Source organism: Marmota monax, unplaced genomic scaffold, assembly GCF_021218885.2.
Source record: "Marmota monax isolate L192 unplaced genomic scaffold, Marmota_monax_Labrador192_F-V1.1 WCK01_AAM20220418_F8-fsc00042, whole genome shotgun sequence".
NCBI lineage: Eukaryota > Metazoa > Chordata > Mammalia > Rodentia > Sciuridae > Marmota > Marmota monax.
The window spans coordinates 4,556,557-4,575,180 of record NW_026693008.1 but is presented as its reverse complement, the minus strand read 5'-3'; the positions used below and the strand labels follow the sequence as shown (position 1 = coordinate 4,575,180).

At 39.7% G+C, this 18,624-nt stretch overlaps 1 protein-coding gene across 3 annotated transcripts in view; it reads left to right on the top strand.

The window, feature by feature from the left end:
* Nucleotides 1-18,624, top strand: part of Ptprg (protein tyrosine phosphatase receptor type G) — a 712,009-nt gene that overhangs the window by 498,023 nt on the left and 195,362 nt on the right. For all 3 annotated transcript variants that reach the window (XM_046452932.2, XM_046452933.2, XM_046452931.2), the window contains exon 5: nucleotides 3,263-3,358. In XM_046452932.2, coding sequence (XP_046308888.1) covers nucleotides 3,263-3,358 — 96 coding nt within the window. The remainder of the gene's footprint in view (nucleotides 1-3,262; nucleotides 3,359-18,624) is intronic.

Sequence of the window (18,624 nt, the reverse complement as noted above, 5' to 3'; positions counted from 1 at the left end):
TTTGAAAAATATATTTCCTGCCTCGGTCTGGATTTCTCTTTATCGAGAGCAACCAAATAATGCCAAAGTCCGGTTCACTCAGCCAAATCTCATCTCCTTATTTACTTTCATATTTCTGAGATAGCTTCAAATGTTAACATAATTCAGCAGGCTACAACTTGAGAGAAACAGCAAGGAAAATTGATATTTCCGACCTGTGCTTCTGTTCTCTTGATGAGACATTTTATTATCCAGGTGGGTGGAGCCCTGACTCAAACACATTTTCCAAAAGTGCATTTCCTTACCTAGTTGTAAATGAAAATGCCCTTGAAGAGGTCTTAAAGTATTTTGTATCACACAGTATTCAGGTGATGCATTAAACAACGCCATCCCTGTTCGAGGGAGAAAGTATAAGAAAGCCATCTGTGAACCTACTTAATTTGAGGGCCTGAGTTTTAAAAGGAAAGTGAAGTGTAATTTTCTGAATATACTTGTGTGGAGTTTCTTTCTTGGGTGACTAGCATTGTACCTAAAGCAATTCACCCAGTATTATGCTGTTTTAATCTGTACCTCATCCAGTGGAATCCATCGAATGGATTCATGATGTCTAAAGCTGTCCAAACCTACACACAACACATTTGTAAGAAACTGCCAGAATAGGTGGGCACAGTCTTAAGAAAAAGAATTGGTCACATTGAAGATAACCCTGAGTAAAACACTAACCTTATCTACTGAGGTACCTAAATTTCCCTGGAAACAGACCAGATCTGGGCTACCTGATTTCACTCTTTAGGGGGGAAAATAATGATATTATGTTCCTAGCATCTTGGTTCATTCAGTCATCAGGACTGTATTACCCTTGGACCTGTGCCTCACCTAGTCACTCTGGGGCATATTTGCTTTCCGGGAATTTGTTGTCTAATGTCAAATCTCCAAATTCCCATCTAGGATGAGGTTGTTCAGCCAATTACAGAAGATGATATCATGTCATTTGGAAAAGTGGTAAAATAGAGGTCATGAATGATTTAACGAGATAGGAGATCTGCTTTTCTGTTAGGAATATGGTCATCCTGGAAGATTCAGTGGAAACCCATTCTTATTAGAAATTTCAAGATGTCTGCCATATAGTCACTATAACCAACAGTGGCCATGTTGGTGGCCTGTGGAACACTGATGAGATCCACCTGTGGTGCTGTTGTAGGGGACAGATGAGGCAGGGCACTGAAGATAGCAGGAAACAGTTTTATGTGGGTGCATCCAGGTTCAGAGGGCACAGCTTTTGCTGTAATCAATTAATCCCCTGAACCTCGAGTTCAGGTAGTTTCAGAACTTGATACCCAGCATATAAGGGGAGGGGCTCAGAAGTTCCCAGTCTGCAGAAGTTCACATAAAGCAGCTTTTTCTTTCACTGTTCTGGGCAAGTTAACCCTTCAAGGACAACTTCTGAGAAGGGGAGAGCTACTTCTCCCCTCTCTTTCCTCCCCCTGCCAGCTGTTACCATGGAGCCTAATTGGTAACTTCTCTTATCTTAGAAATGTAGACATCTCTGTGAAGCCCAGCTCAAGGCCAAAGGCCTTGTTAAAGGATCTGCCTTTATTATTATTATTATTATTATTATTATTATTATTATTATTATTATTTATCATCATACTTTGCATTTGCAAACACACTTTTACAAACTATTATACTGGATAAATGTTTGTGTAAAACTTAGTAAGAGTGTGTTCAGCACCTGGAGTGCTGATTTCTTCCAGGCCAATAGCTAAGTAAAATAGAGAAACAGGAAAATAGGAAGTTTAACTACATTGAATGCTTTTGTACAGACTCTTAGGCTGATAGTCCTAAGATCAATTATGGTGAAGATTTCTGGGACAGCTCAATTAAGATTTTCTGTGAAAAAAAAATTTTAAAAATTTCTTGTAATTTAAAGAGAAAGGAAGAAACTTAATCTCTGTTTAGCAGAACCAAACTTGGGGCCACCTAGCCATTTCACAGTGATCTGGGCCTGAGTTTGTATCTTTCCAAGCATTCACTGCAGTAGTTTAAATTTCTCTGTTCTTTCAGTCTCCTGATGGCTCCTTGATTTGTGTTTTATTTCAAAAGATGGCAAAGACTTGCCAGGCATGGTGGTATATGCCTCAATCCCAGTGGCTGGGGAGGCTGAGACAGGAGAATCGCAAGTTCAAAGCCAGCCTCAGCAACTTAGTGCAGCCCAAGCAACTCAGTGAGGGCCTGACTCTAAATAAAATATAATTTTAAAAAGATTTTCTGTGAAGAAGGGGGTGCCACTACAGTGCTATATGTAACAGCAACATGTTGGAGCCTCACAACCACCCTACCAAGTGGAGATACTTGACCTTATATGGGATGAACCAGATACTGGCAAAATGGCTTTCCTAGGGCAAGCTAGACCTTTCATCAAATAGTTGGTCTCAGGGCAATGCTCTGTGATCCACTGTTGCACTTGAAACCTTTTTCAGTATCAAGGTATATTCAAGCATTCGACTTAGTGATATTAAGTGGATCCATTTGTGTTTTGCTTTTTGAATAAGCAGCAAAATATAAGAAGAGGTATTTTAAGGTCGGGATGAGAGCCCCTAGAATTTACATTGTATCTGATGTTTAATCTTAGGCAACAACTTACTGTCAGATTCCTGAAGCACTGTTTCCTCGCCTCTAGCTGAGTATAGTAGTGTCTGCCCTCCTAGGGTTGCTAAAAGAATTAAGTGAAATAATATATGGGGTAGCTTTTTGCAAACTATAAAATATAAAGCCTGTTGTTATCATTCCTGTCGTATTTCTTTGTGAATTTACTGGAATATGCCCTTTAGGTGATTTCTCAAAGCTACTGAAATATTCCTTCAAATTCCCATTTGTATATATGCAAGTTATTTATAAAAGGTGGCCCTATTTGAGTATGAAAATTTTAGCATGTGACTGAATCTCACAAACTTAGTTTTCTGCTTCAAGGTATTTAACTCCATTAAAAATTTGCATCTGATTAGGGAGATTGACCATGACCTGGTTAGTAGGTAATGAGAAGGCATTGGTATGATTTGTTTTGGAGCAGTGTGAATGCATTGTAGTTACATGAGAAGATGTGATGCATATGGAGGGGTAAAATCACACAGTGTCTGGTCTCTGCTCTCAAATACTTTAGCAAAGAAAAATATGAATAGATGGCAAAATCTTAATGGGGAATATAGGTCCATCACACGCTTCTCTACTTATGTGTAAGTTTGAAATTTTTTCCTAATATATTTTTTTAATTGTTGTTTTACAGATGCAGATTTTCTTTTACAATCCAGATGACTTTGACAGCTTTCAAACTGCAATTTCTGAGAACAGAATAATTGGAGCCATGGCCATATTTTTTCAAGTAAGTTAACAGTGGCTGAAGTACTTCAACCAAAGAGTTTTCTGAGTATTTTTTTTTAATTTGTCGAATTGTTCCATGTTTAATGAATGCATCTGTTTCCTAGTTCACACCTGTCTAAATGAAAGATATTTCATATTGTCTAATGTGTGATTTAAAATGTAAATAAGTATGTTTAGAAACATAATGAAAATTTTTGCATGAATTATTCTGATTTTATTGCTACTTGACTGGTGCACAGATTGAAGAACACATTTATCATCTAAGTTACTTCTCTGCTGAAGCCTTTTGAACAGGTTCCTCCAGCATATTAAAAGGCTGCTGTTAAAAAAAAAAAAAAGTGGTTTTCTTGTGTTGTGAGCAACTTTAAAACTTGACATTACTTGCGACTAGATTAATAAATAGCATCAGTCACTTCTCTAAAGAGACCCCTTTTCTTTCCCTCTCAGAAATCACCATGGTAACCCAAGTTTTTGTTCAGACTCTTTCTGAGTTAGTACATTGGTGAACTCCCAGTCTTCCTTTCTCTTTTAATGTGCTTATGTTGATTCATGCTCATAGCTCATAAATCGATTATGCACATAGAAGCCAAATCTGACATCCTGCCATAGATGGTGATGCCCAGGTTTTTAATAAGTTAAATCTAATTAAGGGACTGTGGATCAGTGAGTGTCTTGACCATGTTCTGTTTTGAGACAGGATGCTTTTTTTTGTGTGTGGAAGGTAATTTCAATAGTAGCCACATGATTTGTTCTTCCATCTTAAAATGTGCCTAAATTTTTAGAAATGCAGAGTTTTTCTTTTTCTTTCTTTCGTTCTTTCTTTCTTTTCTTTTCTTTTACTTTTATTTTAAAGCAGAGCTCACTAAATTGCTTAGGGGCTGATTTCAAACTTGTGATCCATCTGCCTCAGCCTCTGGAGTCGCTGGGATTAGAGAGAAGTCCTGCACCCAAGCAGGTGTTCCTTTTACCAAGGGGGTCAGTGTTGGAAAACTGTGTCTTCCTGACAGTTCAAAGGGACATTCATTAAAGACTTCATGACTTTCTCCCACAGAGGTCTTTCAGGTCTACCTTTTTGAGTAAGCCTTTCTTGAGATGGGGGCATTCTGGTATATTAATTTTACTGCCCTTTCTAATGGATGACACATAATTGACAAGTCTCTTTGTTGCTCACCTCTCCTTCCTAACTACTTCTCTCCCTTCCTTTGGAAGAAAACTCCAGTGGGAGATTTTATGCAAAAATGTGAGAAGTCTAGTATTGTGATGTCAGAAACGGTTGGTTCTGTTATGGCACCAAATTTTAGATGTTGGGTTCTGTTCTACTGGTGGGCTATGAAATCATTTCATTGACTCCTGACAAGCATTTTAAATATAATGAAATAGAGAACATAAAATGGGTAAAAAAAATAATTGGAAAATAGCAACATACATTTCACATAGTATGGGTAATTTTTTAAATTACTTTTTTAGTTGTTTAACATAGTAATGCATACCGGGTATATTCTGGGTCATGATATAATGTTTTATTTTTAAAAAAATAATAACAAGGTGTTTTATTTGCTGTGGGTCTTGGAAGTTTTGGAAGTTCTCTGTTTATGCTGTATCTTGGGGTGATCTTCCCATTGTTCTTGAACGCATCTCTTTTCTCTTGACTTTCATGAACCGCCGTTGAGTATCATGTTGAAAGAGATTATTTTCATTGGGGTAGAAAGTATTTACTTCTGAATCCCTCCTCTTTCACCTAACAGCTGCATAAAGGTAATGTCATTTAACCTTCCCAACCTCAGTATTCTCATCTCTAAAGTGGGGATGACCACTGGCACATCATGAAGATTATAATGGTAATTGAACGAGTTACTGGTATGATTCCTGGTACATAGTATGCTCTTGGTAAATGCCACATGTTCTTTATCACACCATCCATCTGTTTCTGTGGGCTGGGGACCCTAAGATGTCCATGTGTTCTTTTCATGAGCAGAAGTATATTCTGGCATACCCTGTTGGGAGATGGCCTGGATTCATCAGGACCCTTCTTGTTCCTAAACCATGATTCATTTGCCTTTGATAATACTGGCATCATCTAAGCCACTTGAAAACAGTTCCCACTTACCTACCTAACCCGAGTTTTCTGTCATTTCCCTCTTGCATACTGCTTTTTATGTAGCTGAGCCTCTATTTACCTCTCCCCTTTCTCTGTCACACCCATCTATGTCCAGACCAACCACATCCTACTTTATCAGACACTTTTCTTATACAAAAAATAAAAATTTTAAATGTTTTTACGAGTATTGGAAGGACTATTTCACAGCATGCTCTACCCAAATGCTTTCCGTTTTTTTCCAGCTCTGTAAACACTTGTTAAATATAAGACCAATTAACAGTCTTGGACAGGCAAACCAGCGAAATACTTCACTGTGAAATCTGGGTTTTGAATTTTTAAAGAATTTCTAGGACAGGGCTTCTAGTTTGCATATGAAGAAATTTTAATGTGTATTTCACTTGTTTGGTCCTTTTCTAAAATTTGGCTTGCTATTCTGTAGACACAAAATAGAGGGCAGATAATAAAAACTAAAACAGAATTTTATTTAGACAGCAGCTGTGTTGAGCTGCTCCCTTTGTTTTCCTTGTAAGTCAGTCCACATGTGTGTTTATACACTTGGGTTCACACTGTGTCATGCAATGGAAAGAAAAAAAGTATTATTGTTATTTTAATTTGGCAGTCTACTTAGTTCCCATATTTTAAGATCTTTGTATTTTGAATCTTTCTGTAAGAATAAGTTTGAGAGTTTGGTGTTTCTCTCCAAAGTAAAGAAATCTTTATATGCATGTATGTGTGTATGTGTGTGTGTATATATTTATATATTCCAAATTCAAACCATCTTAAGTTTTGGCATTAAAGAAGTGTTTATTGTCTATTCAGCACAGGGTCTGTGCCAGAAATGGTGGTATTTGCTACATTAAGTGTAATGAATGTAACAGTCTACTAGGACCTGTCACAATCTCTTGTGACAATGGCTGAAAGGAGGCAACAGAGACCTTCCTCTACCTCTAAAGCAGCTGGAGTCTGACTTGGTGCTCAAAAACCTACATGTTCATTGCCCAGGGTTTCATGATGCAAATGGCCTGCAGATACGTGTCCAGGCAAGCCCAATTTCCATGGAGATCTTGGAGTCCAGGTGTTGACACACCATACCCAATAATGATTTTTTTTTAACTTTCAGTTTTTCATTGTTTCTATTTTCTTCCTCCCCCCACCCAATGTATATTTATTGTTTGGGGTAATTTTGGTGCTCTCTCTGCCTTTTCTGTGATGAGAGATGATAAAGTTAGTCATGTTACCTGAACACTTTAAGAATCACAAACCTGATGGGCACATGGTCGACAGAGGAACCTGATGTTGGCCTAGACTTGAGGTCGCCTGCTTGTGGCTTATAGGCATGATGTGTGGAACCTCTTCAGTGTTTAAAATTCTTTCCTTCAGTTAAATATGGGAGGTTTGACCTAAAAGGATCTTTATGATCTAGCAGTGACCAAGATCAGAGTGCTGGCTGTGTATGGTGGAGGGGGTGAGGTCTCCAAGTGGGCTTCTTCATTCAGCAAGGACCTGGCATGAACCCTGGCAACTCTTGAGTGGCAGCTGACATTTGTTGGAGAGTTGAAGAGTGGTTGCAGTGTTGAAAGGTGGTGAGCCAGGACTCCCTGTGTGAACACTGGGAGGGAAGGAAGGACCCTTCCATGGTAGAAGGTGGAGAATCATGGCAGTCACATAGGGTTGTACACCTCTTGGCCCTCAGAGCTATAGCAGGTGAATTGCATTCATAGCCTCTGTTGAGTGGAATATTCCTAAAGTATGACAATGTGTATGGAGGAAGGGTCACCTTTAAATTTTTTTTTTAGTTGTTGATGGGCAAAATACCTTTATTTTATTTATTTATTTTTATGCGGTGCTGATGATCAAACCCAGTGCCTCACACATGTTAGGCAACCTCTCTGACACTGAGCTACACTCCCAGCCCAAATTATCACCTATTTCTAGTCTACACAAATCAGCTTTGTTCTATCAGCCCTCTTGAAGTAGGATAGGAGATAGATAAAGTAAATTTAAAGGATTTTTAAGAAGAATTAAATTTGAAATAAACAACTGGCAAGGAATCAAGGCATTTGTTGTTACACCACTCAAGAGAATGAAGACACGTTTAGGTGATTAATATGTGTGCAAAAATTAAAATAATTGTGTTTTTTTTTAAGTAGAGTCTCCATTATTCTTTCCTGTTAACTTGATTTGCATTCTTTAGAAATGGAAAATACCAGAAGCTAAAGTGCTCTTTGGAAATATCCTATTATTCTAATTTCCTACATGGTTAAATACAGAAACTGAGGTTTACATGAAATTCAGTCAGTGGGATAATTAAGCAATTTGTGGAAAGGTGTATTTTGTTTTTAACGTAATTCACAAAAAGACTTAGTTGTCTCTAATTTAGTTTATAGAATATCCATTTTCAAAATGACCTTCCCTTTTAATAGGCCTATATTTTTTAGACCCAGGCATGATCATCATCCTTTGAAGTGAGTTCTGATTGTTTCTCTCTTCCAATCTGTTTCTTTTACCATTTCTCATTTAACACTCTTTTGACCATGACGTCTGACCATGCCACCATCTTGATGGGTTTGAAATCTGTTGCTTGTAGAAGTGTGGCATCCCCGTTCTACAGGTTTACATATCTGTGTTTCTTCATGAAGAATATTGATTATCACTGAGTTTATGATTTGGGGGGAAGGTCCCATCTGTTTCATTACCCGATTGTGATATGAGTACCCAACATTTATATTCGTGGAATACATGAACCTTTGGACTAATAAATGCACAATTGTTTCAGAGCATCTACATTAAGCGATTTTTCTCATATGACCCTCTCTCTTTTTGGGTGTAGTTACTTCTGTATCTTTGATTCATATGCAAAGATATAAAATTATTATGATATATGTGTATAAGCATAGTTAATAAGTCCCTCCCTCCCCCCCACTTTCTTTCTTTCTTTTCCCTGGATTGAACCCAGGGGCACTCTACCACTGAGCTGCATCCCTCCACCCTTTTTTTATTTTTAATTCTGAGACAGGGTCTCACTAAATTGCTGGGGCTGGCCTTGATCTTGCTGTCCTCCTGCCTCAGCCTCCCTACTCACTGGGATTACAGGTGCGCCACCACACCCATCAACAGGTGTATTCTGACACAATTCAGAAATAAATAAATTGCATCTGCTTATAGATCACCTTTTTTAAAGTATATCTTTTTAACAACCCATCTCCAGCAACTCCGTTGATCTCTTCATTTCTCATTAGTGTTTCTGGTTCTACTGAGCTGAGCCCCTTTTTGTTAGTATTTTTTCCTTTCTTTTAAATTCTACCCAGAATTTGACCGCAGTCCGTTGGTTTTCCCTTAAGTCTCTAGAGCCGCTTGCCCTCTTTTCGTTTCTGTCCTTATGTTGCCGTTGCAAGGAAACTTGAGGACTCAAATGTCTCACAAGTTGCTAACCCATTCTTTATACCCCGTCGGCGCTACAGACTGCTTAATTCTTTTCCTCCATCTGGAGAGGCTTCGTAATTAAACGAAATGGCAGCACCTGGGATTATTTATAGACATGGAGAAGGCAGGAGGAGTTCTCGATGACTCATCCATCCAGAGCTGGCAAGGGAACCTGGGTCCCCACTTCCCTGCCTTCCCCCCTCCACACCCGCCTCTCGAAGTAGATGTGATTTGTCCTTCCTTTGACCTCTGGTGACTCCTAGCATCCATCTGGCACTGAACCTGTTACTGTTCTTGCCTTCACAGCCTTTATCCTCTGAGATCATTGAGGACCAGGTTTGACTGTCACTGTGTCTTTTGCTTGTCCTTAACACTGTGACTTGATTGTTGCAAATACTTAACTGACCTTGGTGGAAACATGTTTAGACTCTTTTCATCTGAGTTGGAATGAGACATGCTGATAGCCTACCCATGAAGGAGTTTTAGAAACAGGGACATGGAGAAGTAGGACCTGAGAATGCTAGAACTTAAGGGTCTGCATCTTGCTCCTCTTCCACCCACATTTCCCTAACCCTCACACAATGGCTTGCTGTAAGGGTTCCTCGGGAAATATGTGCTCAGGAGGCTGGAGTTCAAGGAAACTGCTCAGGGTCCTGCCACACCATGAATAATGTGTAGTTTTGGAAAAGCACCATCTAGATGAATATGTAAACATCACCCCCCCCAAAAAAAAATGGTGGTTTTTTTGAGATGGGTAAGGACATTAAACATGAAGGTGCACATCTGATGAGTCATTAGGATCACTGTGACCCAGGACTTCATGAGGTCTAACATTTTGAAGGAATGTTTCTCCATATTTTGTAATTGTGAAAAAGCAACAGGGATTTGGGGGGATTGAACCCGGGGGTGCTTTACCACTGAACCACATTTCCAGACCTTTTTAATTTCTATTTTGAGTCTTGGTAAGTTGCTGAGACTGGCCTTCAACTTGCCATCTTCCTGTCTCAGCCTCCCAAGTAGCTGGGATTACAGGTGTGCACCATCACGCCTAGTGAATTTAACAAATCTTAAAGTGGTAGTGCATCCAGAGGGCCTAATGGAGTATTTTAGTGTCAAGAATATCTGGGTAAAGCCAGGTACTGTGGTGCATGCCTGTAATCCTAATGGAGTATTTTAGTGTCAAGAATATCTGGGTAAAGCCAGGTACTGTGGTGCATGCCTGTAATCCCGGTGGTTAGGGAGGCTGAGGCAGGAGGATCGCCAGTTCAAAGCCAGCCTCAGCAACTTATCAAGGCCTTAAGCAACTCAGTGAGACCTTGTCTCTAAATAAAATACAAAATTACAAAATAGGGCTGGGGATGTGGCTCAGTGGTTGAGTGCCCCTGAGTTCAACACCTGGTACCAAAATAAAAAAGAATATGGAGTAGAGGCCCTAATGAAATAGTGGTCTGTTGAGAATATTTGGGTGTGTCTGAGAATGTTTTTATAAAGTTTCTCACATGTTATCACTTATGGGTACTTAATTTGTCATGATGCAAAAGAATGAGGGCTTGCTGCTTTCTATGTGATTTATTCCTTCCCGGGACCCTTCAAGATATTCTTTCATTTTACAACTGTGTAGGCTGAGGCATGGATTTTCAGTAGGTTCATTTGCTAGTTTATTTGCTCATTCTGCAGTATCTCATCAGGCACCAGGCTCCATGAAAATTGCCAAGGTACCCTTAGTCTTGTATCCTGCCCTCAAAGTAATTGGGAACCACTAGTGTTTAGAAGGGGTGGCATTTGAATTCTTTTTTTTCAGAGGTGGCCGTCATTTTGTCACTGGGAGATGTGGAGGAGGATAGATCAGGTCAGGCAGATAAAATATCAAGAGAAGAGTGTAAGAATTGTACCTGGTGTATATTTTTACAATGATAAAAATTTCATTCAGAGAGCATGAAGTTGCCTCATTGAGAATTTTAAAATTGGACTCTCTCCAGTTTTCTTCTGTCTTCCCCACCTTTTTGAAAAAGCAAAATACAGCATGAAAGCAGAAATTATTTCTTTTATTCATGGTGATCTATTTTGATCTTTCAACTCTTTACACCTTCCCCAAGAAGTCTTTTCTTGTGTTTTTTTTTAATAAATAAAGAATACACATTTCATGATTGTTATATATAGCTCTAAATTCCACCTGCTTCTGGTGGCATTGTGAAATCAGGGCCATTGCGAGGGTGGGGGGAAGAAGGAAACAAATTTGTAATTTTACCCATTCCCCCCCACCCCCCCCCCCCAGAAAAATACACCAATATTTTTGATTCTCAGAACCTGTGAGTCTGTGTTGAAGAGTGGTGGCAGATTATTCCTTTTTAGACTGCTTTTCAGGATAATCGCAGTAAACTGATATGATCTTAATTTATTCCTTTCCAGTTGCTGCTATTTGAATATCAACCATTCCCACATTTTCCCCATCCTTGGTTTTATCTAGTTATAAGTTCAATTCTTTTACTACATTACCTTGAAGTGCAATTTCAGAATGTTTGGGGCTGATTAAGAAGACTTTTTTTCATATACACACACAAAAATTAAAATACATATGTTCCAATTAAACTATTTTAACAGCTAATTGATTTCCTAGGATTTACCATTAAACAGAGGCCAGAGCCATTCTGAATATTCAGATGCAATTTTGGAATAGATCTGTGCATACGCAACACCAAATTTATTGCCTATCAGGTGTTTCCATCACATCTCCTGTCTACAAATGGCCTGTAATTCAAATTTCCTCTCAGTGGACATTACAGAGGACTGTTTAATTATTGGCGAAGCATTACATGATTAAGAGACTGTGAGTTCTTTGGATATGACCATGTGAAAATCTATTTTAATTAAATCATTGCACTTCAAGGGCAGTTACCAAGTACTTCGCTGCTGTACATCCTTGGGTGTAGTTTAGAATTCTTTTTGTCTTTAGCTCTAACGCCTGTCAGATTCTGACTATCCCAATCTTGGAGAAGATCTTAGGCACTCTGTAATAATCCACTTTACAACGACAGCTAATGAACCTGGCTAGATGGTTAGATGGTTGACCAGATCCTCTAGCTCTTTGCAGTCTCCTAAGCCAATAATTTGTATTTTGTAACTCCTGGTACAGTTGTGGCTTCTTCCTAAGCTGTGACCTCCCTGGGGCATGATTTTGCAAGCTGTCTAGCTGATGAGAGTCTTGAGAGGACTCCACACAAACCTCCCACGTTTAGAGGCGATTGACCATTCTCCACATCCCAACTCTCCTCCCCCAGATAAATCAGTTGAAAAAAAATGCTTCTTAGTAGAATGTAAACACTACTGAAAAGTTATCACTTATGGGGATTTAATTTGACATGAAGCTAAAGACTGAGGGCCTGCCATATACTCTCTGATTTATTCCTCCCTGGGACCCTTCAAGATATTATTACTCTCATTTTACAAATGCAGAAGTGGAGGTATGGATTTTCAATATAAATTACTCAAAATTAAACAGGCCAATAAATATGGGAGCCAACATTTCAAAGCAGCAGTGTGTCCCCAGGGTATGTGCTCTCTATGGAGAATTGAATCAGAAAAGTTGGGTTTTCTGTTGAAGAAGGGCGAGGGAGAAGTATATGGGGTTGTACCCTTATTGTCATGTTTTTATAAGCACTTTAGGGCCTCTTCATTTTGCAGATACTAGAAGAGTTACTTTCTTATAACTTAAAATTATGTTTTTGTTCTTTTGTCCTTAAGTGAAAATACCTTTGATCCTAAATTCTCTTCTGCTTGTGCATGTAATTATTTTATGTATTTGATGACAGCTTTTTTTCTTGAACTTCCTTCTTTCCGTGAAAAAGACTTTAAAGAGTATAGACAGAGTGGTGTGGTTAGATAAGAGTAGCAAATGAACAGGGTAACAATTGCAATGGTCGTTCATTAACTTTTTTTGTGGCCATGGTTCTCATGGGGGTGGGGATGGGACAAAGGGTTTAGTTCCCCAGGGGACACATGGTCATGTCTAGAGGTGCTTTTGGTTGTGACACCTAGAGCAGAGGTGCTCCTAGCATCTGGTGGATAGAGATTATGGATGCTGCTGTGCCCTGCAGTGTGTTGTAAAGTCCCCTGCAACATAGGATCACCAGGCCCCACATGCCAGTGACGGCTGAGAGTGAGAGCCTCTGCCTCATAGTCATCTGCATGAACGAGGTCACTAGAATGAGAGGGACTTAATCTACGCTGTTTGGTTTATGTTGCAGTTTAATGGGACATAGGATGAGCCAACCATCCCAGACCCAAGAAGTCCACTGGTTCCCCCAGCCAACTTAGACAGTAGGAAGTTCAATGTAAAGTGCAAAGATTCACCTGCTAACGTTTTTAAATCTTGTTTTATTTCTGAGGATCCTTGTTTGCCTCTATGTCCTTGAATCCCAGAGCCCAGGCGGTATCTGTTCTCAGACTGCAATAATTTTTGAAACCAGCACCGGAATAATAGACAGTTCACATAGGTTTGGAAAAGTAAGCAAAGGTAAGAGCATGTGCAAATGCTTTTGAACTTGGTATCAGGAAGAACCAGCTTTGAAAAACTCAAAGAAACTCTCTTGTGGAGTTGTAGAAGAATCTGCTTCCACAGATCACCGCACGATACTGTTCCCACCACATTGTAGAATTTTCCTAGGGCAGGATTTTAAAGCTGTTAATGCTGGTTTATTTTAGGGGTTTGTTATTGACTCTTCTGAACTCTTATTATTACGTGGCCAGGTAAACATTAATGGCCAGAATAATAATAATAATAATAATAATAATAATAATAATAATAATAATAAATATTATTGTTGTTGTTATTATTATTATTATTATTATTATTATTATTATTATTATTTGTACCAGAGATTGAAACCAGGGGTGCTTAACCACTGAGATACAATCTCAGCTCTTTTTGTTTTTATTTTGAGATAGGGTCTCTCTAATGTTGTTCAAGGCCTTACTAAATGACTGACCCTGGCCTTGAACTTGCAATCTTCCTGCCTGTGCCTCTCAAACTATTGGGATTACCAGCATGCACTACCGTGCTCAGCCAGGGTTATATTCTTTATAATTTTGTGTACATCCTGATACTACCTTCCTGCAGTACACAGCATTGACCATTTGAGAAGCTTGCAGTTCTCTTCTGATTTTATATTCAGGGTTACATTGAAGCTACTTTGTTCTCTCTGTTGCGTCTTTAGTATGTATAGTATGTTTTGAAGTCGTCTGAAACCCAGAGCTTTTGATTTCAGTGTGTTCCAGGTGATGTCTACCTATCTCTGGGTGTCCCTATAGCCCATGTTCCGAAAGCAGATTTCACATGCACCACATAGATTATATTTTAAGACAGGTTTACAGAGATCTTTCCAATTGAGTAGAAATCCATTCAACCAGTTTTACATGATGTTACAGGAGACTTGGGGAGAAACTGCATTTCATTCATGCATGTGTGTCTTAGTCCATTTTGCGATGCTATACCAAACTGCCTAATACTTGGTAATGTATAAAGCAAAGAGGTTTATTTGGCTCATGATTCTACTAACTAGAATGTCCAAACGATGTGGAGCTTGTGTCTTGTGTGAGGGCTCCTGGCTACATTGCAACATGGCTGATAGCATCCCATGGTGATAGTGTGTATGTGAGAGTAGCAAGAAGCAGCCTGCTGAAGAGCTGGCATGTTGAGGGGAGCCAGACCCTGTCTTTTATAAACAACCCATTCTTGTGGGAACTAATCCACTCTAGTGAGAGGAGCATGAATCCCTTCACAAAGGCAGTCATCACCTAGTCACCTCCTACTGCACCCCTCCTCTTAGTGCTTTTGCCACCTGTCATTGTGATTGCATCGGGTACCAAACCTCCAGCACATTTCTGGGGGCAAACAATATACAAACTGTAAATCACTTTTTATGATTCTGATCCCCAGGATCCCGCTTGTTCTGGAACACCTTGATCTCGGCAGCACAATGTTGCCAGCTGTGGTGTTTTTTAAAGACTGCATCTCCTGTGGTTTGTGATGGATTGGGAGACGGAGTCTATTGGGAGAACTCCCATACTAGAAATATTTCATTCTTCTGGGCTTTTAACGTGCCATCAGTAAGCATCTAAATGTGACAAAGGCACAGGGTTGGGGCTCACATCATTTCTTTATTTTAACTGTACACATATCTTTAGAGGGAATTATTAATATCAAATTCCCCCCACACCCCATTTTGATATTTGTGGGAGCTTTTAAACCTACTTAGGCAATTGATTTATCTGGATACATGTATCTAGCAGATTCTATTTTTCTTAGCTCATGTGTTCTTGGAAAAGATACATACTATGTGTGTGCCTGTGCATCCGCCTGCAGGCAAATTGCTCCATAGCTATATATAAAATGATACAATAGAAGGGGCTGTGGAGGTAACTCAGCGGTAGAGCACACACTCAGCCTGAACCAGGCTCTAGGTTCTGTCCCCAGCACCAAAACAAAAACAATACAGCTAGCTAATTTAGATCTTGTGTGTTTGGAATTTTTGCCTGAGATGATTCTGAGTTCTGCGCCCCTGGTAATTCAGTTCTGGGGACGTCTTTATCTGTATTACTGAGGTCCTGCTCCACTCAATGTTCTGTTTTCACTGGCAGCTCGGCGTCCTTGAACGCCATTCTAATGAGGTTTCAGTAAAATATTTCTATTTTTAGGCACTCTTTAAAGGTGGCTGCCAGGCCACTAGTTTATTTATTTATTTTTTAACTGAACCAATCTGGATTTAGTGCCAGATGCTTGACAAATACAACAAACTGACTAACACGAAGCCACTTCCTAAATCTTTCAGGAAAGGAAATGAATGGTTAGGGTCATATTTGAACTTGGCAGCCCAGCTACCACTACCCACCTTTTTTTCTTTTTTCTTTATTGGTAATAAAGCTGAAGTATTGAGGTTACTTTATATTTTGAATTTTACAGGTAAATGATGTCCTCCTCTCACTAAAACAGACAAGGCAGGTAAAAACTGAAAGTCCTTTGAAGAGAGGCTTTCAGTGTCTGATTCTCTTTGGATAATAATTTTAGTGATAATAAGATGTGAAGCTGGGCATGGTGGCGCACACCTGTAATCCCCGAGGCTCGGGAGGCTGAGGCAAGAGGATCAGGAGTTCAAAGCTATCCTCAGCAACAGTGAGGTGCTGAGCAATTCAGTGAGACCCTTTCTCTAAATGAAATACAAAATAGGGCTGGGGATGTGGCTTTGTTGTCAAGTGCCCCTGAGTTCAATCCCTGGTACCTCAAAAAATAAATAAATGAAATAACAATTAATAATAATAATAGTTGATGTGTATGAACTGTGCTCTCGTGTCAGGTTCTATGCCGATTCCGCAAAGCATTGTACGTACCTTATCCTATGTAATGCTCATAACAGCCCACCAAAAAGGGAACTTATGATTCCAGAGCCTTCCCCAGATCCTAAGAGTCCCTTTGATTATGAAATTGATGTCTGAGGATTTGGAGTGGTATGTCTGCTAAAATTCTGACTTAGTGCTTCCTGGCTTGGTCCTTGAATCCTCCCCTCTGCCTCCATTCCTTTATCCCTAAAATAGAAATATTCACATCAGATTGATTGGTTGTGAATTTCACATGAGAAGGTGCATAGGAAAGCACTGTGGAAAAGTCTTTGAAGCACTTAATAAAAACTGACAAAATAATAGTAGTTTGGATATCGAGAAGACAGTGACGAGAGTCAAAATGCCCAAACAGAAGGGCTCACTTTGAACCCTTCCTTTCCCCTGTCCTGAGTTTCAGCCCCAAATATACCCACTGAAATAAGCACATCGCTCTGGACTGTCACATATACAGTGCTTTCTCCCAGACAACCTGAGATTAGGAGGAGGGTGCTTGAGGTCTCTGATTGCCTTGGCTGGGAGACAAGGTCTTAAGTGGCTGTTATTGGTGCTGTAACTCACTAATTCAGGAGGAGGTAACCAAATTCAAATTTCCTCAAGGAACATCTACATGTCTCTCTTACTGCTTTAAAGAGACGCTAAAGTAATTAGACGCAACACCTCGCATGGCGAAATAAATAGTTATCTAATTGAAGCAGCCAGTTGACTGGAAAGGGGCTAGTGACACACTGGTAGGGACCCAGATGCCTGCAGACGATCGTGAGGTCCCATAGGATCTTCCCCTCGACCCAAAGGGATCGTTTAATTCCTAGTCATGGGTGTGTTTGAAAGTAATAAACATGGGGAGTGGTGATGGTCAGATTATATTGTTATATTGTGAGCATGTATGAATATGCAACAATAAATCCCACCATCATGTCCAACTATAATGCACCCATAAAAATGTGGAAGGAGAAAAATGTGGGGGGGAAGAAAGGAAGAAAACAGAAGTCCTTTATGTGGTCTTATCTGTGCTGGGAATAAAGAATCTGTGATCTCTTGAGTCACTGCTTGTTCCAGTGATGGATTTCATGAGTCCCAGTGTGGATGTGGGTGGAAGGTGGGATTGAGGGTGCGAGATGTGATGCTCTTCTGCTGGCGACAGTTTTGACTGTCTTTCCCTAGTCTGGAAGAACAAGATTGCCCCATCCACACAGCCCTCTGTGCTTCTCTCTACATCCTTTCTCTTGCCTTTTTTCATATCTATGGTGTCCCATAGAGAGTGGCCAGCCAGCACAGCCACCAGAGAATTACTAGCATGGCCCCTGTTACCATGGAGCATCCCACCCCATAATCCCTGGCCCGAGACAGACAGGCAGGCACATATGCATGCTCTACACCCCTTAGGAAGAGATCTTTCCTTGTTTCATGTTGAGATTCTCAATCACAGAGACAGTAAATGAAAATAAGAGATAACTTAAGAGTCAACTTGGAGGAGAACATGGACTCTAGACCCCGATGGCTTAACTGAATCACAATTCTGTTCATACAGAGCAGTAGAGATTGGTGAAATTCACTTAACCTTTGTGTATGTCCATCTAAATGAGGATGCATCTGAAAAATGGGACCGATGGTAAGAGACCTTCTTGGGAAGGTTATATTAAGGTTTGTGTGAGTTCAGACTGGTGAAATGAATCTGTGCTGAACCAGGGTCCTCAGTAACTGTTAGCTGTCATTATAATCTAAGCAGTAGTATGTATTGTCATAAATGCAGTGATAAAAATCAGTTACCAAGTACAGCCCTTGTGCCGAGGGGAGAATCATTAACCTGCCTTGTGATAAAGAGGAAATTCATTTTCACCTGACAGTTTGTGATGTGCTATCTGGTTTTTTTCTTTTTCCCTCTCTTTTTTTCTTTTCCTCTTCCTCTCCTGAATCAGTGGGCTGAAAATGTATAAAATGATTAATCTCAACAGTGGCTCCACACTGGAATCACTGAGCAGATTTTAAATAACACTAGAGGCCCACCCGCTGCTGATCCTCCTTATTGGTGGGTTAAACATACCGTTAGTCCAACCAGAGAGCAGAAATACTTTAAAAAAAAAAAATCACATCTGCATTGAACGTGTATAGACTTTTCTCGTCATTAGTTTTAAAACAATGCAGGATGGCGACTATTTACATAACATTTGCATTTCATTAAGGCATATAAGTACTCAAGAGATGATTTAAAATGTGCAGGAAGATCTGCATAAGTTGTATGCCATTTCCTATAAGAGACAGGAGCACCCATGGATTTTTTTATTCCTTGGAGAGTCCTGGAGTCAGTCCCCCACAGAAACTGAGAAGCAACCGTAAATAACCTGGAGGTCCCCTGA